The sequence below is a fragment of the Sporothrix brasiliensis genome (assembly GCF_000820605.1).
Source record: "Sporothrix brasiliensis 5110 chromosome Unknown Cont20, whole genome shotgun sequence".
NCBI classification, from domain to species: Eukaryota; Fungi; Ascomycota; class Sordariomycetes; order Ophiostomatales; family Ophiostomataceae; genus Sporothrix; species Sporothrix brasiliensis.
The window spans coordinates 4,578,029-4,603,028 of record NW_024467139.1 but is presented as its reverse complement, the minus strand read 5'-3'; the positions used below and the strand labels follow the sequence as shown (position 1 = coordinate 4,603,028).

Here is a 25,000-nt window from a genome sequence, read left to right as displayed (position 1 = left end):
TGAACGCCTCGCAAAAGACCCCATCGATGGCTTGACTGGCTGTCTTCTTTCTCAGAGATCACGCACATTATTTCTCGAGTCGAGTCTACCAGTACCCCTCTCCCCTCCCGCACGATACTCCCCTGGGCGGTCTCCCGTCTCTTTTATCTTTGCGATTGCCACATTATCACCCCTGGCGCCCCCATCGACGTCGACGATAAAGTGCGGCGAATTGTTCTTCGAATATCTTCCATCGATTCTGCTTCCACGTTCTCTATCGATCATTGGGTTCACGTCGACGGCTCGTCTATCTAAACCCATTCTCGACAGACGTTTACCTATCCCGCCTAACAGCCGCCACGACAAATGAGTGGCGCAACGTCAATACGCAACGGTGCAGGCCGCAGCGACGCGGGGCCTGATGTTCCGACGATCAAGATTGCCGAGGAACATGGACACGGACATGAGCACGGCCATGGCGATGGCGACGTGGTGGACGCCGGGTTGAAGAGTTTAGATCACTGTAAGTGGTGGTGGCTCGTGTAGAAACTGGAGGCGGACAGAAGAGAGAACTGACATGGTCACTAGATAAGCGCGCCCTGCCAAAATGGCGATATCGTCTGCGTCAGCGGTTGCTACCCCTCGTGCGCTGGGAGACGCCGTACCTTGCGTACTTCCAGAACGCGCTGCGGTCGCCGGCGCTGGACAGTTATTTTGCCATAACTGCCAATCTTGGCACGCACACTTTCTTCATGATCGGACTGCCCATGTTGTTCTGGTTTGACTACGCCAAGTTTGGAAAAGGGTATGTTGAGGATGGCGGGACGAAACGGCAAGACGAAAACTCCAGCTAATAATCTCCCAGCCTCGTCCACATTCTTGCCTCGGGAGTCTTCTTCAGCGGCTTTATCAAAGATATGTGCTCGCTTCCCCGGCCGCTCTCGCCTCCACTTCACCGCATCACCATGTCCGACTCGGTTGCCCTCGAATACGGCTTCCCGTCAACGCACTCGACAAATGCCGTCTCCGTTGCCGTTTACGCCGTTCTTATGCTCAGCGAGTCCGACCTTGCCCCGTCCACCAAGCTCTTCCTCGAGAGCCTCAGCTACTTTTATGCCTTCTCCATCATTGTCGGCCGCCTATACTGTGGCATGCACGGTTTTTTCGACGTTGTCATCGGCAGCGTGCTCGGCGCCGTCATCAGCTGGATCGAATTCTACTGGGTACCTGCTCTCGACGCATACATGCTGCAGAGTTCCTGGTGGGCACCCATCATCGCCGCCCTCATCATCATCGTACTCGTCCGTATCCACCCGGAGCCAGCCGACGACTGCCCGTGCTTTGACGACTCAGTTGCCTTTGCTGGTGTTATGATCGGCCTTGAGATTGGCACGTGGCATATCGGCCGTTTGCGGAACACCTTCTCTCTGCTCCCGGGCGGTATTGCCTCTCCGAGCTGGCCTATCGCACTGGCCCGTGTTGTGTTTGGCGTGCTGGTTGTGTTTGCATGGCGCGAGGTCATGAAGCCCACACTGCTTAAAGTCCTGCCGTTTTTGTTCCGTGTCATTGAAACGCATGGTCTCAACCTGCCTCGCCGTTTCTTCGTGCAGGCCAGCGAGTATGGCAAGATTCCCGAGGTGCTGCTTCTGCGCACCGACAACGTCATTCCCAGCGTCAGCGACATCCCTATCATGGTACGCAATATCCGCAATGCGCGGCGCGGACGGTCGATCAGCATCGGCCCGCAGAGTGCTGCCGATGCATATGAGACGCTTGCCTATCGTGAACGACGCCGGCGGGAGAGCATCGGTAGCCAGGGAAGCGCGGGCGTGCGCAGCAAAGGCAGCATGTACGACCTACGCGGCGAGCAGGGAGACGGGGCAGCAGCGTCCGCGGTATCGGTCGGCAACGGTGAAGCGGTGCCGCTCGCGAGAAGCGGTGGGACTGGTACGAGCAGCGGTATCAGTGCCGGCGGCACAGCCAACGACCGCGAAAGCAAGGGACGGTCGGCGTCGGTTGCGCGGAAAAACTCGCTGGCACAGTTTGAAGAGATGATGGGCCAGGGCACAGTGGTCGAGGTGCCGCAATCACAACAGACGACAGCATTCCCGCGGTTAAACACCGAAGATGACGCGGCGGTCGACGAGCCAGACCTGTTTGTGGGCCGGCAAGACGAGCTTGGCGAGCGGGAGATGTTTGAGAAGTTGGTGAAGCCGCGTGTGCGGTACGATGTGGAGGTGGTCACAAAACTGATTGTGTATGCTGGTAAGTGGATCCACGTATAGCGCCCCGGCAATGTTCTTATGGGATCTTCTAGCTAACACTTGTACCAGGCATTGGATGGTTAGCAGTCGAGATCATTCCTGTTGTGATTGAGCTCATCGGGTTAGGATCATGAATATAAAGCTCGCCAACCATTTGGACAACGAGTGTATATATGTTGATTCTAAGACGGCCCCTTTTACGCCTGAAATTTGTTTGTTTCTTCTCTGCTTATGCTTTGCGGACCCTTTTATTTTGACCTATAAACTATTTTTTGTTTCTCTTTTCTTTGTATATCTCCTATTATTCAAGGTCGATTCTAAAGACTGCACACATTTGAAGATTGTGCACATGATGATATAACTACATATTCCCATTGCTCCATGGCTTTGCCCTGACTTCTACGTGATTGTCACGCCTATTTCTCAGCGCCGAGATTTTGATCTCTTCAGGTTTCGCCTAGAGTATGGACGGAAGACTCCGACTTTCACGAGCCAAAAGTTCACGGGCTTCACATTCAGCTGGCGTATTACATATGTTGGGTTGTAGCAGCCGGCCTTGACACTCGAATCCGCGTTCACTTCTAGGGCGACTATGACGAACCTTGTACAATGAGAGAGAATGTGAGGTAAATACAACGGAAGAAAGATGTACCTTGCAAGTAATATGTCGTCCATATTCGTTACGTCTGGATGCGGTGCTCAGAGTATTGGCCGGATTCATCCAGCCAAGATTAGCCACCCCTCCCCGGACCCCGGGGATATGCCTTGTGTAAGTGTGTACGAGGAGGAAGCCACGGTCGTGGAGCGCAAAATTATGTACTCGCTTCTTTTGCTTTCACAGCTTGTTCTTTCTCTATTTTTTGTTTCTATCAAATTGAACGTGGCGGTGCGTCGTGAACTCTCGGGCTCTACCTCCACGGCGTACATCTCATAGTTGTTGACAAAGCCCCTGATATTGCACGACACGATACACTTGGCAAGACGTCGAACAGTCACCCACGAAGTAGATTGCAATTACTTTACTTTTGCTCGGTTTTGTTTGTTCTTAGGCAGTCAATTTGTTTCTTAACTTTTATTGTTTCGTATTTATGCCCAGGTCGTTAGCAACTTAACAAGAAAATATCTGACAAACTGATCCGTGAGACGGACCATCTTAGGTGTTGATAGCAACACCGTTCCATGTCGTGACGCGCAACAGAAACTCTCAAAAGACATTGTACGTTCCTTAATGTGCTCCCTTTTAAACAACAGAGGGTGAATGAATTGTACCATAGGGGGTTTAGCACAGACTATTTAGACTCTCCATCTTTGTTTGGTGTAATTGCGAGGCTGCTCGAGCCCTGTAGAGAACGGTCTGGGTCCTCGTGCTGCCTCAAGTGCTGTCGATTTCGAAAGGTCTAGCCAGGTACGCTGTGTCTGCCCTGTAGATAGAGTCATTTGGGCAAGATCGAGAGAGTCAAGTTCAAGACAGGCAGAAAGGTGTCTCCATTTACCCCACACGTGTTGCTATGTCTTTAGAGGCCATTTGATTTTCGAAAGTTCGAGGCAATGCGGGGCCGGCGACAAGCTTTGCTTTACAACGTATATTTAAAGCCTGCAAATACGTAGTAAGTACGTTGTGCTGGCGGTCTGTAACTTCTAGCAAAGCGGTGGTGAGACTTAACATTTGTACCTTCGTAGACGCAGACCAGACGATATTCTGAAAAAGGAAATTCCGGCGGTGTAATTACTTCTCAAAATCTCGGGGTCACTGTGGGACTGGACTCATGGCGGAGAGCATAAAACCCTGTAGGGCTTGGGCTGAGTTGCGGTCCGCCCAGTTCCTTAAAATAGCAACCCTTGGTGAGCGATCCGAGAGAATGGGACGGTGTGGCTGGCGTAAGGTGCAGGAGGCAGAGTTAACTGGGTTGGGGCAAGAACTGCTAAGACCATGTTTTGGATCCACGCTGCGTCGGTCCCAGAGAGTCTGAGCTGTGTGCCATTCTCCGAATCTATCTTACTTCGTGTTGTGAGTAAGACACATTCTACTTCTCTGCGTCTGGCTCGTGTTATGCGGGAATGGCAACCCCTGTCCGTCTGTCAAAAGGATGACAAGTATCTTAGGACTTTGCCGGTGCGCCAAAGCACACAACAGAAACCGCTCAATCCGGGTCGATGCGAGAAAACTGCATCGTAGACGCGCGCTCGCGCCGTGGATTTAGAGTTTCTCGTGTGAATGCAACAATAGAGAAGGACGATAAAAGGACCTCGCAATCGACAATTCGAGGATAGGACGGAACAAGGCTATTCCCTAAAACGAAGGAAAGAGTGACCGAGAGCGTGGAGAGAATGCAGTTTGGTAACGGCAACCTGCACCTTCCTCTCCACTCAATCTGGTTCCTTCCCTCTTGTCGACTCGGGTGCCCCATTTACCTACGGCTGCTTTCTGTCCTTTTCCCCAAAACATATCTCTCGTCAAACAACATGTCTTGATTCCATCGCTTCTCCTGCACAATCCGGGCAAACATCGAAGAGCACTCTCTGGTCTACGACACCTCCACCTCCCCCGAGACGGGCAGAACAAACATTGTCAAAGCACGAACACGACGCCAGCGTGCAGAACAGTCCAGCCACTGATTGTCGCCAATAAAAACCCTTTCGCAGCCGAGCGTCTTGAGAATCCTTCATCCTGCAATCCCGGCAGAGGAGACTGGGGCACGGGTGGAGACAGAGTCAAGTACTCCGACACGTCCGAGTATCTCCCAACAGGCGCCGGTGCGTCTCGGTCGGCTATCGTGTGGCTGTGGGAGAAGGCTCCTTGTTGCTTTTTTCCTTTTTTCTTATGGACCCTTTTCCCATAACTTGGCTGCTATATTCTTACTTGCGCCAAACCATGGATTTTAGCCTTTGGTCAACGCTTTTCTCGAATCGTTTACGGGGCGCGTCGATCATCCTGTTTTATGCTTTTGGCACTCTGTACTTGTGACAAACCAGCTGCACACTTTGTCACAGCTCCCAGTCGTCGTCCTTGTCGCTTGTCTTTCATTTTATCGCAACGCATCGAGGCATGCCCAAAATCTGTCAACTACCCCAGTGCAGGGTCACAAACCATGCTCGACATGGAAACCCCAGCGAGAAGTTATGGACAGGGTACATGTACTTCGTACACGCCCGGTAATTACGCCCCGTCCACAAGTCTGTTGATCCCTGGGATGCGAATCCTTCCGCAAGCAGGAGGGACCTCGAGGCCAGGACACGATCGCCTGAACAAGCACGGCAGGCAAACCCTGTTTTCGACTCGTCCACTCGCGATATAGTCTCCCCGTGTTTACTTGTTGTGGGTGGCCCCAGCCCCTTGACACAACAATTCAATGCTGCAAGCACGACTATGAGGCCTGGCCCTGGTCTTGGCCTGCCAGGTCTTGCCGTCCTCCCGTGCGTTGGAGGACAAAAAAAAAAACCTACAGGGGCTGAGGAGACACGAAAGAAGAGACAAACTGGCGTGACAACTGTCCGGTCTGGCGTTCGCCACAGGATTGTGTCTGCGCCACCATGTGATGCTGTGTTAACTGGCCTCTTTCGTCCTTTCCTCACCTTCGCTGGTCTCCCCTCTGCACGGCGACAACACAGGCGAAGAAACCTAAACTCTCAAACAAGCGAGCAAAAAGAACAGCGGTACTATTACTCCGTACCTCTTGGTACGAACCACACCAAAGCAGAAAGAAGGCAAAACATCGCAATTCTGTTACAGGAAGAGGCCCGCAGCAACAATTTCCAAGCAGCAAGCCCAGTGTAGACCCGATACTCACAAGTGTTGCACCGCGATTAAGTTGCCTACGAGGGCTATGCCCACCGGTCCCTCTTTTCACTTCTGTCAGCCTCTGCCTCTTGTCATATCCAGAATCCAGTACGAAATACGAAGTAGACGCACTCTCGCTTCAGTCTTCTTCATCCACTTTCCTGGTCTGTCTCTTAGCTAAGATACTTCTGGCTACGTCCTTCCGTGGTCTTGGCACCGTTCCCTACCCATTTCAGTATTGTACGGCGTAGTACCCTTTGGATTCTGGACGTGTTTCATCGCGACTCCGTCTATTTTATTATTTTATTTTTATTTTATTAAATTTGTCTCATTCCAAATTTTCTGCTCTCCTCTCTCTCGGTTGTTCTTCCTTGGTATCATCTACCTCCACTCAACCTCCACACCTTGACACTACCGGCTGGTCTTCGATGACGCGAGCTTGACGATCGTCACTCGTCCTTCTTTCCTCACTCCTTGCCCTCAATCTTCTGCTATCTCCATACCTCCTCACGAAACCATCAATACCAACATCATGTCTGACTACTTCGACGACTACTTCTTCACCTCCAATGTCTCCGACCATACTTGCCCGGGCTTCGGCAGCTTCGTCTGTAAGCCCCCGAACGCGTGTGCTCGCGACCCCAACACTGGCCGCCGCTTCTGCTGCGACGTCAAGGACGTCTGCTGGACCATAACTGAGACCTGCGCAAACGACGGCAGCACCCTCGACTGTGGCACCGGCACCACCACCTGGTGCTGCGTCAACGGTCGTGAAAGGTGTACCGCCACCAAGAACCAGATCAACATCTGCTGGTCCACCGCCCATGACGTTCTCAATAACATCACCAATAAGGTGCTGAACAACACCTACTCGTCTTTAAGCTCCGCTCACCCCTCGGCCACTACATGGGCTTTCAGCCCGGACGAGCTCATCGCCAAGACTGCGCCGCCCACCTCGCCGGCATCATCATCTGCCGCTGACAGCAGTGCGACATCCGGCGCCTCTTCGCCAGCGGGGCCCACCGGCAGCAATGGCGCCGGCTCGTCTGGGATTGGCGGTGGCGCCATTGCCGGTATTGTGGTGGGCTCCATTGCGGGCGTGGCGCTGATTGTGGCCGGTCTCTTCTTCCTGTGGCGCCGCGCGCGGAACCAAAAAGATGGCATGGCCGCCGCCGCCGGCTACCCAGACGGCACGGCGTCTGGTGCTGCCGCAGCAACCAGCGCAAATGGTCTCGACGACAAGCCACGCTACGCCGGCGCACCCAACTTCGGTGCGCACGGTCACACCAATACCAACAGCTACTACACCGGCTCGCCTTCACCTCACCCGCCGCCGTCGTCTGTCCCCACGTCCGAACTACATGGCGACAATCTAATTCCCCAGGAACTACCGGCAAACCAGGCCTTTGGTGCCAATCCCAGCGAGCTATCGGCAACGTCTCCCACGGTAGGAACACACTACAGTACCGTGAACAGCAGCGCCGACAGCCCCGCAATAACTCCTGCCGCACCGGCGGCTAGGTCAGTCGACGTGCCGCCCGAGCAAGCCTACCAATGGTCGCATCAGGCCAGCGGCACAGCACCAGCAGTGCCATTACAACAAGAGCGACACTAAATAACATGGGGACAAGTCTGGTAGGGGGATGGCGATACCCGATGAGGAGGTTGTATAACCGAGAACGTAGACAGCATTGTTTGCCCAGTTGCATCCTTTACGTAGTTTTCGATATATTTTATTTCCTTTTGTTCACTTTCTTTCCAAGATACTCACACCAGGGGCGTTCTCTTATTTATATCTACGTATATACTAGTTTCAACTTATCGACATGATAATTTCAACATGTTCAAACCTCAGTAAACAAAAGATACAGTAGAACAACGTGAAGTAAACAATGAGTACAAAGACACAAGTCATTTCACAAAATGCAACCCTCAGTACGAGGTGGCAGCCAGCTGGAAGGTGAGCTGCCCCGGCGGGCTGGGGTCCTGCGTGGCTACCATGATGGTGAGGCTCTTGCCATTCGTGGAGGTCCACGTAACCGTGTACAGGTTGTAATTGCAGTTGACCAGTGATGCCGTGCTGCCGCTGTGGTTCAGCGTACACGACACGATCTGGGTACCGGCCGCCGGCGACAGGGTGGGCACAACATAACCGCCGTCGACCACGGTCAGGACCAGCTGCGTGTTGACCTGGCCGGTGGACGGATAGCTGCGGACAATGACTGCCAGGTCGCCAGCGGCGGTGACCACAAACAGGTTACCGTTGGCGACGCCGTCGACAAAGCCCAGAGCGTAGCTGTACGGGAAGCTGCTGAGTGCCAAAGTACCGCCGGGAGTAATCCAGTCGACGTAGGCGCCGACCACGTTTGGCGCAGAGCCCGACGAGAAGGACTGGCTGGCGACTTTCATGAGGTAGGGCGTGGGCGAGGCGGTTGCCTTGGTGGTGGTGGTTGTCGTTGTGCCGATCGTAGAGGTCAAGATCGCCTTGGTCGTCTGCACGTCGGTCTTGGTGTACGTGGTCGACGTCGACGTACTGATGACCGTGGTCGATGTGCGGATGGCCGTTGTGGTGCTGTGGAGCGATGGCAGTGTCGTGATCGTCGTCTTGGTGCGTGTCGTACTGGCGTACACGGAGACATCAGCCGATGCTGTCGACAGCTTCGTCGAGCTTAGGACCTCACTGTCACTGGGCGGGACGATGGTGGTAATCGACGGAGTGGCGCCGAGCGAGATGCAGTTGCGGGAGTAGCGGTTCACATAAAGGCACACTCCTGCATACTCGGGTGTCTCCGACGGTACGATGGTCTGCGGCTGGGGATCCTCCTCCAAAGCAACAAAGGCTGGGGCGACAAATCGTTTGTGACCACCGCCGCCACCGCCACCATTTCTGGTCGTCGTCATTGTCGTTGTGGTCGAGGTCGTGGTGGAGAGCGCCGTGGTGGTCGTCTTTGTGAACTTGGTCGTGGTCGTGGTTGTGATCTGCTTGGTCGTCGTGTGCGTGACGCTATTGATCAGATCGACGGACGTGTAGGTCGACCAGATGGCGACGCTGGGCTGGAACGACTCTGTCCTGCTGCTTATCTCAGTCTCTGAGATCGTGTGCGTGTGCGTTTTCGTTACGACAGAAGACGGTGTGACGTAGTCGGTCCTAAATACTGTATTAGACCTGTCCTCACGAAACATAGCTCTCAGCATGCGCAGAGTCCCTTAAATTCTTCCAAATAAGATAGACCTACAGAGTAGGTAGGATGACTGTAGTCAAGAGGAACGAGCTACACTCCTCCATACCGTTGGGCTGCAGCTCGATGGCTGGTGAGGCAAGAGTCAGTCATATATAGTCGTTCATACGATACAGGTTGTGAATCTTGGACTCCTCTTCATTTCATGACCATCACTGCTTACCCTGCTTGCAGAGGTTCGGGCGACATACGGATGCCGAGACGAGCCGCTGGGCCAACCCAGCAACGGCCAGGATAGAGGCGAAGCTGCGCATGATACTGGAAGGGAGAGATGACTGGGGACAGGCCGGAAATAGACCAAAAGGTTGCTGTAAAGCAGTGTGAATAAAATACACCATAGAAGAAAAACTAAACGAGCCGGTCAGTAAAAACGGGTGTAGGTCCTCGTTTTACCCTGTGAGGTCGTGTGTGAGTTCAACAGAGGCCACGGGCAACTAGATGCTTGCCGCAGATGCCCTCCCTTCGTGCTTAAGAGGGAAAACGAAGAAATCCGGAGAACATGCGGCGCAACCCGCCGGACAGGCGCTTGGCCAACGGTCATGGCATCTTATAGTTGGACGACCCTATCCACAATAGCATCACGAAGTGCCTTGATGTCCACGTCGCCGCGGTTCGTCGCCATCCCTGCTCCTGCTCGAAAATAACGTGGCTCGCGTGGGCAAATATTGGTGTGGATTGGACCTGTCCGCCTCTTGTCAAGACCAGCCAGATCGAATTCGGAGGATGCTCCGGCAAGCCTGAACATCACTCCGTCCAGTGGAGTATGTTTGCGCTTGCCATCGAGTGGAGATGCGGTCCATGTGAGAGTGAAATGGGCTCACAAAACATTTTCGCAGGCAATCGGCTGGCATCGAATACTATTTAGAAGTGTTGGAAGGTCTGGCCCCATTCCAGAAGGATTGCCTAGTTTTCAATAGGACGAATTGCAATTTCCATACACATCATACCAAAACCAGTCATAACTTATTGGCTGAGACGTCTTCTGGTTGGCTAGCATTACCTACAACTGCCGCATGTAGTCTGACATGGCGGGACCACCCTGCTGATGAACAAAAGAGACCTCGACAGGGGAAGCTGGGCAAAGGAGCGATACCCTATCCTAGGGCCGATGAAGTTCAAGATGGTAAAAACAAGGGGGATGGAAAATTGAAGCGAAGAAGCTCGAGATGGTACTTTCGAGAGAGGTGAGGGTGATGAAAAGTGCAAAACCGAGAAAAGAACGGCAACGTCGCCGGCGCCGAAATGGACCGTCTTGAAGAAGCATCCCAGATCAAAAACAGGGCCAAACACACATCTTTGGACGGCCGTGTGTCCAAATCGACTAGCAGGGTAGCAATCATCGTGTGTGCATCTTAGCAGCAGCTCCAGAGCTATGATGCTTTAACAAGACGACGCCAAGAATATTGGCTTGCTATTTTAATGCAATTTGTTGGCTGCAGAGGCCAGTGCCCTTTTTCAGGTCTTTTTTTTTCCCGCTAATTGAGTTGGCTAAAGTGCCAGCAAAAGAAAGCAATATATGACCACATTGGGATCACAGGCCGCGTGAATAGTCATCGGAAATTCACGAGGCTAGAAGGAGTATGGAGGAGTGCAAAGGCATACAAAGCGTGGATACAAAGACCCTTGCTAACGCGCAAATGGATCATGACAATTATCGGCCAGTCACACTTACACGCAAATTAAATAACAGCCAAAACCTGACGCAATGGTCACTCGACCGACAAAATATAAAGAAGAAGGGACTGTGTAAGACACGCTGACGTTTCTCGCTGATATTTCGGTTCGTAATACGCAAAGCGACTGAAGCCTAATAATATAGAATAAAGGCACAAGCGTTCAACAAATCATCCTGACTGGTTCCGTGGTGCAGTTGGTTAGCGCATCGTACTAATATCCTCTCTTCTGAGAATACCATGCGAAAGTCGAGGGTTCGAGCCCCTCCGGGACCATTTCAAACAAATTAATAATTTGCTTGGTCTTCTCCAGTCATCTTTTTGCATTCTGTAACGAAGTTTCTTTTTCGTATTCCGTTCGTTTTCATCATCTTTTTTTGACAAAACCCCAACATACCATCCCCTATGTGTTTATTTGACCATTCTTTTATAATCTATGGCAGTTTTTATCTACATAAAGAATGTAGCACCTGTCGACATTCGTATTTTTCTGAATCGATAGTCGCGTTTAAACAGGATTTAATCAAATCGTCTTCCATCTCTTTCTCTTATTAATTATCAAATTGTTAAATTCTTTTCTTCGGCAATACTAGCAGGCGCAGTGTGCCCTACTTGCCTGAAAATTGTACCTTCACGGATGTCCATCATGTTTTTGATAACCATATAACAAATAATTCTTGTTGAGTATTGCTACACTATTGAATTCCTTGCTTCCAGTCATCACTTGGCTTGACTATATTTGTAGGTTCCGCCTATTTTTCAAGGGAGAAATGGGAGAACGAAGATGAAGACATATCCAAGCAAACCACAAAACGACCCTTTGAGAGAGGATGTGACCACGTATTCCATCTAACCCATCCTCGTCTCTACCCACAAAAGTTTTAAGTTTTATTGAAAATCTAGAAGATCACACGTGGTAGCGCAATATAATTTGACATTTCAATGTTACATTAATTGTCTAGTAATCAGTCATAAACAGTTTACTGAACAATTTTGTCAATAGACGTGGGAGAGTACACTTCTGTATACTTGATCAAACATCGTTTTATTGGCGTCCCCCCATGTCCACTCAAACTCATTTACTTCAGTAGAATTAAATAAAGATGTATACATAGTGTTAAAGATTCCATTGCGCTTCAGCGGTACATTGACCCCCTCCCCCCATCTATATCAAGAGATGGTATGTCGACTATTTTCACAGAAACCCATTCCGTGCGAGCTGGGGGAAAGAGTGTGTTCTAGTTTATGGTGATTTATCCCCTGCAGCCTCTAAATACTCTTACATGGATTTAAAACACCATCTGGTGAGCTACGTAAATTAGCCACCTATTTATTTGAATTGCCTCTCTACAGCGCCGCCAAAGCCTTTGTCATGGAGAGAACTGCTGGCGAGTATTTGCTTTCATAAATTATATGAATATGCCCAGATACCATTATTTTTTTGACATGTTTTGGAACTGCTGACAGTCCGCGTTATGTGCTATTATCTATCGTGATACACCAAATTTCAACAAGGGCTCTGACTATGAGACAGGTAAGAACAGAATGAACTTTTCTCGTGGTTATCATACCAGGTATCTACGCACGGTGGTCGTTCCAATTTGTGCTGGGATATTGTTTCGGTTACGTAGATAAGTACCTCGGGTGATGGCACTCATGTCGTACTGGCGAGTACAGGCCCAGGGCATATGTAAAACTCGACATCTTTGATCACGTTTGATTTCATGGTCACATCTCTACCTCTCTGTTTTTTTCTTTGTAACTCTTTGATCAATGTTGTCAGCTGACTGTTGAGAACAGTCAGCTTTGCTAATTTTCATATCCTGACCAGCTGTGGCTCAAGAACAATTAATGAATAAGTAAATAAATAAATATCTCTAAACTGGAAAATAACCAATGTATAGAAAATAATGTTCACAGTCAGACTGTAAGTAAAATGATCATAGTAAAATAGGGAACCTACAAAGACACAGCATCACCAAAACGTCCTGACCATGTGCCGAGATACTACCATAAGATATTCACCTCTTTAAAGCTTCGACACTAAAAAAGACATAATCCAACCACTCTGTTTTGTTCGTTTATCCTATTTTGTGATGCCCAAGCAATAGACAATGAGTTATCTGCTGCCTCGACGCCGTGCCGTTCGCAAAGGCAGGAATTATGCATATGATCTGCTTTAGTACTTTGGACTGCATAGAGCATCCAGTCCAGTCGTTTCTTGTCCTGTTTGCACACTGTCTCTATGTAGGTAACTGAGAATGAAGCCAATGCAGGACAACCGGGCGCTTCATTGTTTCGATAGGTACAACAACAAAACGTCGGCTTCCCGAAAGAGGTCCCTTGTCTAAGCCCTTTACGACGACCATTGTGGCACCGAAATATGCGACAGTCTTCTTGCGGAAGTGGAGAGGTTTCATGTCTTGCAGGGTTGATAACCGTATCCATGATAGAAATAGAAATCATGTTTCCTTCTTTGCATTCTCTCCAGTGCCTTGCGAATTTTTAGATGTAAAAGTCATGCGCCGTAAACGGACAGCCATTCTCCACGTTGCTTTATTGTTTGTGTCCACGCAGCTCGAACATGATATAGTGTACGACATGCATCGTCCGACATACACAATCCAAGACTGTGCTTAACAGCCATACAAGCACTCTCTTCTCACGCGTTTCTGCCCCTCGTACGCTTTGAGGAGCCCCGGTCAAAGTTTTCACCTCCCTGGTGTGCTCCATAGTTGTACATGAACCCAGGTCTCAGGAATGATCAGGGTGACGCTGTGCGTGGGACAGTTTCGTCCTGGGTTCTGGTCCGAGCTCTGGTTTGACCTCTCTTGTCGGAGGAGGAGGGACGTCTCAGGAAACAGAAGACGACTAAGGCACTGAGGCCGAGAACATGTGACCGATCATGCTTTCCCTTCCTCCCTTCTTATTCTGTGGTATTCTCTCCTGTTCTTCAAGAAACTGGGCATGTAGCACCACTTTTTCATCTACTTTTTGTGGCCTTGTTATTTGATCGACGGCCGTTGCTCACACGCGGTCAATTGAGCGGTGAAGGACAAGCTAGAAGCTTGGAACAAGGGAGGGGTGGGCGAGACGCGGCGCTGATTGGCGCCCGGCGTCATTAGCCTGGACGCAAAAAAGAAACGACAAGTGCGACCATGCCCAAGTGTCTGGCCAATGGTACGCACGCACTTAACTTTGAGATGCCTCGATGCCTAAGGCTGCATGGCATTGGGCGGAACGAAAGACGTCACACAGGAGGAAGACAATCCCGGAACTGCAGGACGACGCAAAAGAAACATGACCAAATGGGCGAGAACGAAGGTAGAAGTGGTGCGGATGTCCCGTCCTGCCGTTGATTCGTATTTTGTCTCCTAGAAGACAGACACTTTCAAGATAAAATTATCCAAGCAAGCGAGCTAAAATCGTCATAAAAATGACACTATGAAAGCTCCAGCTGGCAACACAGGTTGCATGCTACCGCGAGCCCTGCCCCGTCGGTTTTGCCCACTTGTTGCCCACTCGAGTCAAAAGGGGTTGGTGGCCGTTCCAGAACTCGATCCTTCGTTTCTTCAGCCTGTCCACTTTTGCTGTTGCTTGTCCCTGCCTCTTTTTCCATCATTGTGCGGTCGTTTTGTCCCTTTCATGTGGACTTTTGGCACTTTGCGCTTTTGCCGTCTGCTGCCAGCCACTCACGACCCTAGCATGGTCTGCGTGATGGAGCTTCATGCACGTCGTGCAGTAGGAGCATGGCCAGGTCCGGATGTAAAGACCAAAAAGTTTTCTGCACAAAATCATGGACACAACTGACAGAGCCGCCCATCTCGGCGCAGGTGCAGAGCTGTGGACAGGAGAAGCTTGCATGAAACGGTGAAGAGGGCCAGGGGGAATGGGACAAAAACGCTACCCCTCTTCGTTCACTCCCGTCTCGAGGGCGACGCACGTCGCGTCGACGTCGACGCATCACGGCGTCATGGAGGGGTACGATTGTGATGGTACGCGAGAGTGAATGGGGATGAAAATGAGCACGGGAAAACTCTCAGGTGTCAACCACCGGTTGTTGCCGTGCGCGGATAACGGGGCGCGAATCGCGGCTCTTGCCAGACAGCGGACCACTGTGATGTCTCTTGCCCGATTTGAACGAAGCTCTGTCCTTGCCCGTTCCTGCCTCGAGAATACCCCCTCAAAGGCTCGGCGACCAGTCCGTTTTCCTCTCGTCATCTGTCATCTCACGATCCTCAAGCTGTCTGCGGGCCTTTGTCTGTGGTGCCCCTGTTCGTTTTTTTTTTTTTTTTTTTTTTTTTTTTTTTTTTGGNGTGTGGATATTCTGTCCCCAGGCCAGCCTAGCGTTTTCTCGTCTGCTGCGCACTCGGCGCCATCTCGAACAATTGTGGGCTAGGCGCACCGTCTAAGTTTTTGGCCGCCTGCTTAGGCGGTAACACACGTAATTACAGTGTGAATACGGGAGCTACGAAAACGGCAGGTGACAATTCCAAGCAGCCAACCAACCTGCGAACCCAACGTAGTTGATAGAGATACGCAATAAATTTCATACGTCTGAAGATGGTGAGTGAGCAGCCAACAAGCAAAACGGAAAACATTAATATTCAAAATCCCACCGTGGCGGGAAATGATGCCCATCGAAGGCGGCATGTATTGGCCACTATGATTGGCGCAAAAGGCTCCCAAGTTAGCCAAAACGGACGCTTTTGGCGGCAGTCGATCACGGCGGGAATTGAAAACTGCGCTACGAGTTGCACATGTGCGACTTTTGCGGTGCTCCGTATTTTCCTGCTGCCCAGATGGTCGCCGTACGCGATGTGACTGGCTGTTGCCCAGATAACTATGTGGAACAGTGCAGAAGGGGCAGGCAAAGAGGCCCGCGCCGAGTCTACGAAGAAGGTAGGAAAGGACGAGAAGTTAAAAACAAGTAACGAGACAGAACACGAGCAGGAACTCGGTTCAAGGCAGGTGCAACCATCGTGTCTCTCGATGCGCCTGCTTCCGAGTCCACTCTCTAACTGGGGCTGCGTACCTTTCCCACCTGAACAGGCTTGAGCCGTACTTTGTGTGTGCAACCCAATTACATGCCCTCTGTTCAATATTTCGTGGAATCGCGGGCCACCTTTGCAGTAGCCCACTCGTTCGGGAGTTGCTTTTCGGGTTGTCTTTTTTCTTGATTTGTGCAGGCCATTTTGCATCGAGGGTTTTATTTTTGTTTTCTGTACTTTTCGTTTCCTGCCTCCTATCGGCCGGAATCTCAAAAAAAAAAAGAGAAAAAAAGGAAAAAAGAAAAAAAAAAAAAAAGAAAACGCAGTTTATCCTCGGTCATCGGCGTTTCCCTTTCTCTTCAATAGTTATCATTATTTCCCCAGTCCCTTTTCGTCCTCTCTACGCTCTTTGTTTCCTCCTCCTTGCATCGTGTCGTGTTCAGTTTCCGATATTCTGGTCTCACAGCGCCAGCCTCCTGCCGGTTTCCGTTGCGGGTGCCAGAGGGAAATTAGCAGCAATGATGGAATATCTGTCGCGGCCGCTAAAGCCGCACTTTGCCCCAAGCCCAAGCCCTCTCGCTCGGCTCTTCTCGCTTTGCCTAGTCTGCACCATGCTAGCACACTGGCACGGCTTACGGTGCGCCTGAGCCGCCAAGGCCCCCCGGTCAAACTAAAACCGCTCCTTGAGAAACAGCATCTCACCATTTCAACGAGAGCGCGAAGCTTGCGAGACAGAGCTAAAAGATAAGAGAATGCAGAGAGCATCTCAGTAAGGCAACAAAATGCTGAAAGGCAACACATGGAAAATCCATGTCTACCGTTGCGACGTGCGCCGTACGCCATATTCGACGGAGCGGATGGCGAACAAAGAAAAATACTTTTCCACTTGAGCAGCATCATCCGCTGTCGGCACTGGTCTGGCAGATCATTCGAAGCAAGAAACAGGCGATGGAAGGGCAAGAACCCGTCTGAAACCGCCAAAGAAGGCCCATTTATCATCCCTTAGACACAGCTGTCGCGTCTGTTCCATGCCGTATTCGTATGGATTAATCATTGCACTGTTCTAGACTCTAGATGCACAATTGCCACTGGCTACTGCAGTGTCGTACTGCTCACGTACGAAATACTTTGTTGCTCAATCTTCAATTCTCATTAACTGGCCATGGCTTTCCGTAAGAGTCAGGGATGCTGACCAGGCTCCAGCACTACATACAGTACATATCAGTGTATGCACACAGTGCGTTGCAGAACAGCGTGAGCATTACGCTCCCTGGCTCCGCCAGCCCGCCCACATACATAAACAAAATTTGCACAGTTTGCAACGGCACTTTCCGTACTGTGGAACTTATCTCGCTTTCTCACTCGCCCATTCACGGCCGCCGTTCCTTCCTCGCCCGTTTTTGCACTTTCGCTTGGAAACGCTGCCCAACCGGACATCTCATTTCACTGCGTGTGGGCTCCATTTTTGTCGGTCGCTCCTGCCCTCTTCCACCTTATGCAAGCATCCCCCCTTCTTTCCCTATCAAATCGCCCCTCTCACGCACCATCTCTCCTCCGAGCCAGCCAAGGACGTTCCTGCCACCACTTTGTTCGACGTTTCCTTGCTCCGTTCTTGCATTTTCCCCTGGCCGACGCTGTTTCGCCCTCCTCTCCTCGTCTCCTTGTTTGTTGCGATCTCTCTGCCTCCCCTTCGCATCCGACACGCAACGACCACGTCCGCATCGCCAGCACGCCATCTAGCGTCTCTCTCCGCCCTCTCCTCATTCTCATTCTCACGCCTCTCTCGACGCTTCCGACCAACGCCTTCCTCCCTCTCAAGGCAACTACCTACCGGAGGTGCCTGCAGCAGCCAGCAGCCCTCACGAAAACGCTTCACGGTCTGCACAACCTCCCCCCAACACGCAGCTTCATTTTTGACGCTGCGTGTTATCGACCGACCAACCTTCGCCCTGTTGTCACCTCCGCCTCGCTCCCCCCCTCACCTTCAGGCTACAAACCCCCCCCGTCACGATCGCGTGTAGCCTTTGCGGTTGGCCATGTCCAGCAAAGCGATCAGCGCTCAGGCGCTTGGGGGGGAAGCCGACACCATCGCCGTCGCGAACTCCCTCCAACCGCTTGATGCCAACGTCCTTGCCTCCTCGACTGCGGCTGCCGCTCCGGCCTCCACTGCGACGACGATGATGCCGACTACCACTCCTTCTCACGCCTCCGCCGGTAGTGAAAATGTCAAGCCCGACCCGCAAGCTCCCGCTCCGGCTTCCGACTCTTCTCTCCATCCTCCTCCTGCTCCCTCCACCGGTCCTGACGGCGCGACTACCGGCCTTCATTCGCCGCCCGACAGCAACAATGCGTCGAAACTCGACGGCAGCAGCTCAGACTCGGAACTCAGTGATCTTGACGATGATGCTCTGGCCGAGAACTTGAATGGCATCCAACCCGAGGACGTCGATGCTACCGTGACCTCCGTCACGACCCCGACAGCTGCTGCGGCTGATACTGTCTATGCCGCGTCCGCCGCTGCCTCCGAGACTGTCCCGACTGCCGCGACTGCCCCGGCTGCCCCGGGTCCGGGCTCTTCGACGACACCTGCGTCCGACGATAAACCCACCGCGACCGACGCGCCTGCCCCCGAGGAAGAGGACGATATCGGCGAGGTCGAACCCGACCACTACTCTGGAACCGTCCCCGTGTTTCGGCCGACCATGCACCAGTTCCGTGATTTCAAGAAATTTGTGCGCTCTCATCCCTCCCCACTGCTTTCTGGCTTATCTTCTCATACATGCTTGCCTTCCCTTATCTTGCCCTGCCCTTTCACATGCCCTACCACCCACTCCACTGGCCTCATATGTATCAGTGGCCTAGGGGCCCTGATACGTTTTGCCTTTACCCTTACTATCTCCCTTCTCTCTCCTATGACGTCGCCTATGATTGCTTTGGAATTCGATTGTGGATAAAGAGTCTAACCGTGCTGCGTCTTGCTTTGTGCTCCCCTCCTCCCTTTTGTATAGATGGGCAAAATCGATAAGTATGGCATGAAGTCAGGCATCGTCAAGATTATCCCGCCCCAAGAATGGAAGGATGCCCTCGAACCGCTCGACGACCTGGTCAAGCCCATCAAGGTCCGTGAACCGATCAAGCAGGATATCATGGGGTCCAACGGCACCTACCGTCAGGTCAATATCCTCCACCAAAGGACATACAACCTCCCCCAGTGGCGCCAGCTGTGCGACCAGAGCGAGCACCAGCCACCTGCCCGCCGTGGAGAACGCCGTGCCAACGCCGACAAGCCGAAACCTGCGCCTCGTGCTCGTCCAGCCGCTGCTGCGGCTCCCGCCGGAGCTGGTGCGTCGACAAAGAAGGGAGGCACCAAGAAGGGCCGTGGCGGACGCAGGGGTGGCGGTGGCGGTGGCCGTACGCAGCGCCATACTGCCGACGACGACAATGCCTCCACGGTATCTGAGCCGCGGCCTATGACGCCTGAGTCGCAGCGTGGTGATGACGAGAAGATGGTCTTGGACGACGACAAAACCTGTGTGGAGTCGCCCCAGGATGCTACCGGCAAGCACCAACACGACGACCGCGAGGATGCCGACAGCGCTGTTATGTCCTCTGTTGAAGTAGAGTATCCGATTAAGCAGGAAGAAGATGACGATATGACCGACATCCCCGCGGCCCCACGCCGGATGGGGTTTGTGCGTCAAGAAGCGACCAAGAAAACCCAGTCGACGTCGGCTCGCCGCAAATATAGCAAGCGCGAAGGTTCTGCGAAAATTGACGAAGCCGCCTTCAAGGACTGGGACTACCGCATGGACGTGTCTGACTACACCCCCGAGCGCTGCGAGGAACTGGAACGGAGCTACTGGAAGACGCTGACGTATGCGCCGCCACTGTACGGAGCCGATCTCCCAGGTACCCTCTTCAGTGAAAATACCGAACTCTGGAACCTCAACAAGCTGCCCAATCTGCTGGATGTTTTGGGTACCAAAGTCCCCGGTGTCAATACTGCGTACCTCTACCTGGGCATGTGGAAGGCCACGTTCGCTTGGCACCTGGAAGACGTCGACTTGTACAGCATCAACTACCTGCACTTTGGCGCCCCCAAGCAGTGGTATAGCATCTCTCAAGGCGACGCCCGTCGTTTTGAGGCTGCCATGAAGAACATCTGGCCTGCCGATGCCAAGGCCTGCGACCAATTCCTGCGTCACAAGGCCTTTTTGATCTCACCATCGCACCTCCAGCAGCACTACAACATACGGGTCAACAAGTGTGTGTCCTACCCGGGCGAGTTTGTCGTCACCTACCCCTACGGGTACCATTCTGGATACAACCTTGGATACAACTGCGCCGAGGCTGTCAATTTCGCCCTGGATTCTTGGCTCCCCATGGGCAAGATTGCCAAGAAGTGCGAGTGTGCCCAAGCACAGGACAGCGTGTGGGTCGATGTCTACGAAATCGAGCGCAAGCTGCGCGGCATCTCCACTGACGACGAGGATGACCTTTCCGACGAGGACGATGAAGAGTACGACTCGGAAGAGGAAGGCGATGGCGACGATGCCAATTCCGTCGCTGGTTTGCCGACCCCACCCTCTGGTGGCCGTGGCCGGCGTGTGAAGTTCCCAGGTTCCCAAAAGCAGAAGCGCATCGTGCGTCCTTCCGCCAAACGCCGCAGAGCGCTGGGCGATGCCGACATTGACGATGCCGACGACGATGAGGGCAACCGAAGGCTAAAGAAGATGCGGACCCGGCTTTGGTCCGGCGACAGTTCCCCTTGCTGCCTGTGCCCCAATGCCTTCCCTGACTCCGAGCTATTGCCTACCGACGACGGTCGTGACGCCCATCGTCTTTGTGCTAGCTATCTCCCCGAAATCCGCATCGAGACGATTGACGGCAAAGACGTTGTCAAGGGCGTTACGGATATCCAGATGCCTCGCATGGAGCTGCGCTGTCTGTACTGTCGCCTTCGCAAGGGTGTCTGCCTCAAATGCTCCCACGCCAAGTGTACGCGGTCGTACCATCCAACCTGTGCCGCGGCCGCTGGTGTATTTATCAACGAAGTTGACGCTTCTACGTCCGGCGACAGCGACACGGAGCATTCACATTCGCACCACTCGTATGAGTTTACTTGCCGGTTTCAGCGCACCAAGCGTAATCGGAAGTTGGACGCGCTGGCCCTCGAAAAGGTTGAGCACATTCGCAATGCAGCTGCCGCTCTTCAACCGGGCTCCATCTGCCAAATGCAGCTCTACCGCAGCGACATTTTTGCCGGCGTTGTTGTCGAAAATCGACCAGACGAGGAGTCACTGCTTCTTCGTATTGTTCCAAGCGGGTATGTTCATCTTTGGCATTTGATTTTTTTTTTTCATCTGACACACGCATTCTTTTTATTGTTTATGATTGTAACTGACCATGTCCCCTCCCTGTGCAGTGAGGAAGTCGAGGTGAGCTGGAAATGGCTTCTGGTGCCTGATGCGGTCGATTATCGTAGACTGCTCCAGTCGGCCACACACCGCGACGCCACGTCACGTAAGGAATCCGAGCGAAGTGCGTCGCTACCTATCATGGGAGACTTGTTTGTCGAAGGGTACATGTGGAAACAGTTCCAAGATTGTGAAGGAACGGCGTTTGTGCCCGCCCCCGAGCAAGTGAAGGTCGACCTCGACAAGCCCAACCAGCTGTGGCACTACCTTGGCAAGCCGTCCACCGAATCCAAGGACCAGTACACTGGTGACCCTGCGAATCCCGTGAACGACCGCAAAAGTCACTTCCTCGACTCCTTGCCACCAGTTTACAACTCAGTCATCCCTACTCCCGCCGTACCGCAGGCTCCCTTTGTTTTCACGGTGCCGGCTGCGCCTTCATCGATACCGAACACCCACATTCAACCAGCACCGGGCCAAACTGCTGGCCAGTCTGGCATTCAACCCTCGGTAGGAGAACCTCGTCGGTCATACAGTGTCATTAAGCCGCCCTACGTCCCGCACACCTCACCGGTCGTCTTGGCATCTCCGGCGCCTCCATCTGCATCCCCTTCTTCTGCCGCGGCGACTGCCATCTCTACTTGTTCCGCCTCCTCCACTACACCGGCAACCGTGGCAGCAGCACCTGCTTCTATATCTGCTCCTACTACAGTAACACCTGTTCCTGCGACACCCTCGTCTGCGGCTCCCATAGCTGTAGCTTCAGCTTCCGTCCCTCCCAAACTCGCGTCCACGTCGGCACCCGCTCCCACTGCCATTTCCGCCCCTACCTCGGCCTCGGTGTCGCCCCTTACTCCCCTTGACGGAGGTGCGAATAAGATCCGCAAAACCTCTGACGGCTTTGTTCATCCTCAACAGCCAGCGTCTAGAACACACCAGCCCGGCCACCGGAACCGTCATCGCTCCGCCTCGGCGAGCCAGAAAGTGCCGTTTGGACCCTTCTTCTCTATGCCTAAGCTGGGTGGCGCTAGCAGCAAGTTTCCTCAGATTCATCATCCGAACTTGTCTCATGGATATGCAACTGTTTCCACAGGCAAACCACAGACGGCCGGTGGTGCAATGTCCCCCCCTTCTGGTAGCACGGCCACCGGAGGCGAGAAGAGTACTGATTCCAGCAACAGCAGCAGTCGGCGGAACAGTGTCATTCACGGCCCAAACAGGGTTAGGAAGAGTAGTTCAGGTGCAGCCTCTCTTGCGGCAGCTGCTGCAAAGCTTCACAAGCGCAGTGCCAGTAGCATGAGTAGTGTCAGCAGCTTTGGCCTTGGTTTGGGTGGGGGGCTGCGAGGATTGAGCCGCCCGTCACCACATACGAATTATGTCGGCCCGCCGCCAGTGCCCTCGTCGACGGCTTCATCCCCGCTCTTGTCGGCACACAACCTGAGCTACAACACCCGCCCCGGCTCCGTATCCTCCTACGCCTCGTATGAGTCGATAATGGGCCCCGGAATGTCACCTCACTCGCCCAACGGCATGGATGCGAGCCCATTTATTGGTAGTCCCGGTCCACAGATAGGCTCTTTCGATTTCCCCACTCCCTCGGGCTCTACAAACGGCTACCAGCACCCCGGCCTGCGGCCCCAGTTTGGCGCCGCGTGGCAGCAGAGCTTCCACGCGCCTCTGGGCTCGTTTGCACAAGACATGGATATCAACTTCTCGCCGCCATCGCCCATGTCTACTTCCCTGGGTCTACCAGCAGGCGGTCTCGGCGCCCCAGCCAACATTGTCTCTAACCATCAATCGTCTTACTCCTTTGGTGGTCCAGGCAACCTCGGCCCCGACTCGATGCTCCTCGGCGGCAGCGGCGGCGATTTTGGTGGCTTTGGTACGATAAGTCCTCCTTTGGTGCCGGAATCGCCCATGGCTATGATGAGCCCGGCACTGGAGGATGTCACACCCCCAGATGCGGGCACCTCCCAGTCACCGGCCGAGCAGCTGAAGCAACAGCTACGGAGCATCTCGGATTCGTCCCTACCGTCGTCTTACCGGCTGCGTTGCCTTCACCAACCCCGACGCCGCCACCAAAGCCGCAGTAGCTTGAATCGTATCTTTACGAGTCAGCTGTTGGACCTGAGTTCGAACCCGACATGACCGGCCGCATTTGCAACATTGAGCTCAATCAGTTCTAGGGGACCTACAATCGGCTTCATCCGAAAAGTCGTCCGAACGATTTAAGTGACGCGCCCTGGGAACAATTTACAAATATCGCTTCAAGCATCCCTCGATTTCAGATCTCAACACCGCTTTTCTGGCGACAGCATGTTCTCCGATTTTTGGCACGCATTGGATGAGTCTAAGCTGCTGTGGCAGATGTTGTACTTTTCTATTTGTTGCGTGGAGCAGCATTGGAGAGAGGGAGCCAAGAAAACCTCACATAACTACGCGCTATTTCTTGGAACACACTCGATAGCTGACGACACTTGATTTGCGTCAATATTTACTTCTTCGCCCCGGTGGCTACGATTTTATGCCGACGCCGTATATGAGACAAGCACGAAAGAAAACGTGACTGGTGTTGAACTGTTTGTTGGCGCAATGATTTGGAGCCCATTGTCTTGGTGTCACTTGGCTTTTGCCTCCTTTTTGGAATGCCACGGCGTTATCGATTATTTTTGTTTCGTCATTTCGCTATTATGCATTCATTTATCTCGCCCTACTCCAAGCGGCAATTGTGGTGCATCGTTTTGTCCCATTTCATTCTCACAATGCTTTGGAGTGCGCACTGCACCATTGGTACCGATTAAAGAGCAGTCTGTTTTGTTCATTTCTACGCACATCGAGCAAGAAGGCTCTCACCATAACGACTCGACAAAACGACAAGGTGGAAAACCCCGAAACAAGAATACGAATGACTTGGGACTGCGCCTCAAAACTTTATCGACATGGCAGAGGCCACTGAGAACCGCGCAACATGCCCGGCCTTCTTATATTTTCGTTTTTCACTTTTTCTGTTCGGCATCGCTTTTATGCATTCGTTTTTCATCATGCCCCAACCAACAACCACACAGCCGCTTCCTTCAACATAAGGCGGTACTAGATAGATGTTAGGATAGATAAAAATAAGGAACGACCAGCCACGTTGAAAGAGGAGGACATATATCAGCTCTCTCAAGACATGAGCGAGGCTGCGGGACTGGCCCGGAAGAAAGAAACAGGGAAAAGGCGGGAATCAACCCTCAGGGGGAAACACAGGCCCCGATCACGCTGGTTGAACGGGAAACAAACTAGGCTTTAAAAGGCAGTTTACAAAGGTACCAGAAAATAAAAAAACCAAAGCAAATAAAACAAAACAATTCTAAGCAATTTATTGTCGGGAGAAAGTGTGTAGATGAGTGATTATGGAGGCTAATAAGGAACGAGTCGAACTGTGCCATGAAATACTTTACATGTAGTCAATTGGGTTGATACTTGACGTTATTATCTCATATGCCCAGGTCCTCTCTTGTTTTGTAAGATGAAGCCTTTTGTAAGACGAAGCCGTCGCAAAAATAATAACATTAAACACATAAGAAATCCACTGTATCAATAGAGACCTGTTACCGTGATTTCCAATTTTCAAAAGATTTTTCCTAACGCAAGTCTCAGCCTCATTATCATCATTT

At 52.4% G+C, this 25,000-nt stretch overlaps 4 protein-coding genes and 1 non-coding gene across 5 annotated transcripts; 4 read left to right on the top strand and 1 right to left on the bottom strand.

The window, feature by feature from the left end:
- Positions 1-345: 345 nt before the first annotated feature.
- Positions 346-2,264, top strand: SPBR_06920 (PAP2 superfamily protein; the record flags this gene model as incomplete). Its single annotated transcript, XM_040765176.1, has 3 exons — positions 346-502; positions 568-784; positions 845-2,264. The coding sequence occupies 3 exons, from the start codon at positions 346-348 to the stop codon at positions 2,262-2,264; spliced, it is 1,794 nt and encodes a 597-aa protein (XP_040617194.1).
- Positions 2,265-6,553: 4,289 nt separating this feature from the next.
- On the top strand, positions 6,554-7,636 carry SPBR_07525 (uncharacterized protein; the record flags this gene model as incomplete). Its single annotated transcript, XM_040765779.1, has 1 exon — positions 6,554-7,636. The coding sequence occupies one exon, from the start codon at positions 6,554-6,556 to the stop codon at positions 7,634-7,636; it is 1,083 nt and encodes a 360-aa protein (XP_040617193.1).
- A 317-nt stretch (positions 7,637-7,953) lies between these two features.
- Positions 7,954-9,514, bottom strand: SPBR_07132 (uncharacterized protein; the record flags this gene model as incomplete). Its single annotated transcript, XM_040765386.1, has 2 exons — positions 7,954-9,075; positions 9,452-9,514. 2 exons carry the CDS (start codon positions 9,512-9,514, stop codon positions 7,954-7,956), a joined length of 1,185 nt encoding a protein of 394 aa, XP_040617192.1.
- Positions 9,515-11,115: 1,601 nt separating this feature from the next.
- SPBR_09540 lies at positions 11,116-11,209 on the top strand. The gene has a single exon. It is a non-coding gene; the product is annotated as a tRNA-Ile (tRNA).
- A 6,892-nt stretch (positions 11,210-18,101) lies between these two features.
- On the top strand, positions 18,102-23,489 carry SPBR_06328 (jumonji family transcription factor; the record flags this gene model as incomplete). Its single annotated transcript, XM_040764585.1, has 4 exons — positions 18,102-18,656; positions 18,933-21,250; positions 21,350-21,851; positions 22,260-23,489. 4 exons carry the CDS (start codon positions 18,102-18,104, stop codon positions 23,487-23,489), a joined length of 4,605 nt encoding a protein of 1,534 aa, XP_040617191.1.
- Positions 23,490-25,000: the final 1,511 nt, after the last annotated feature.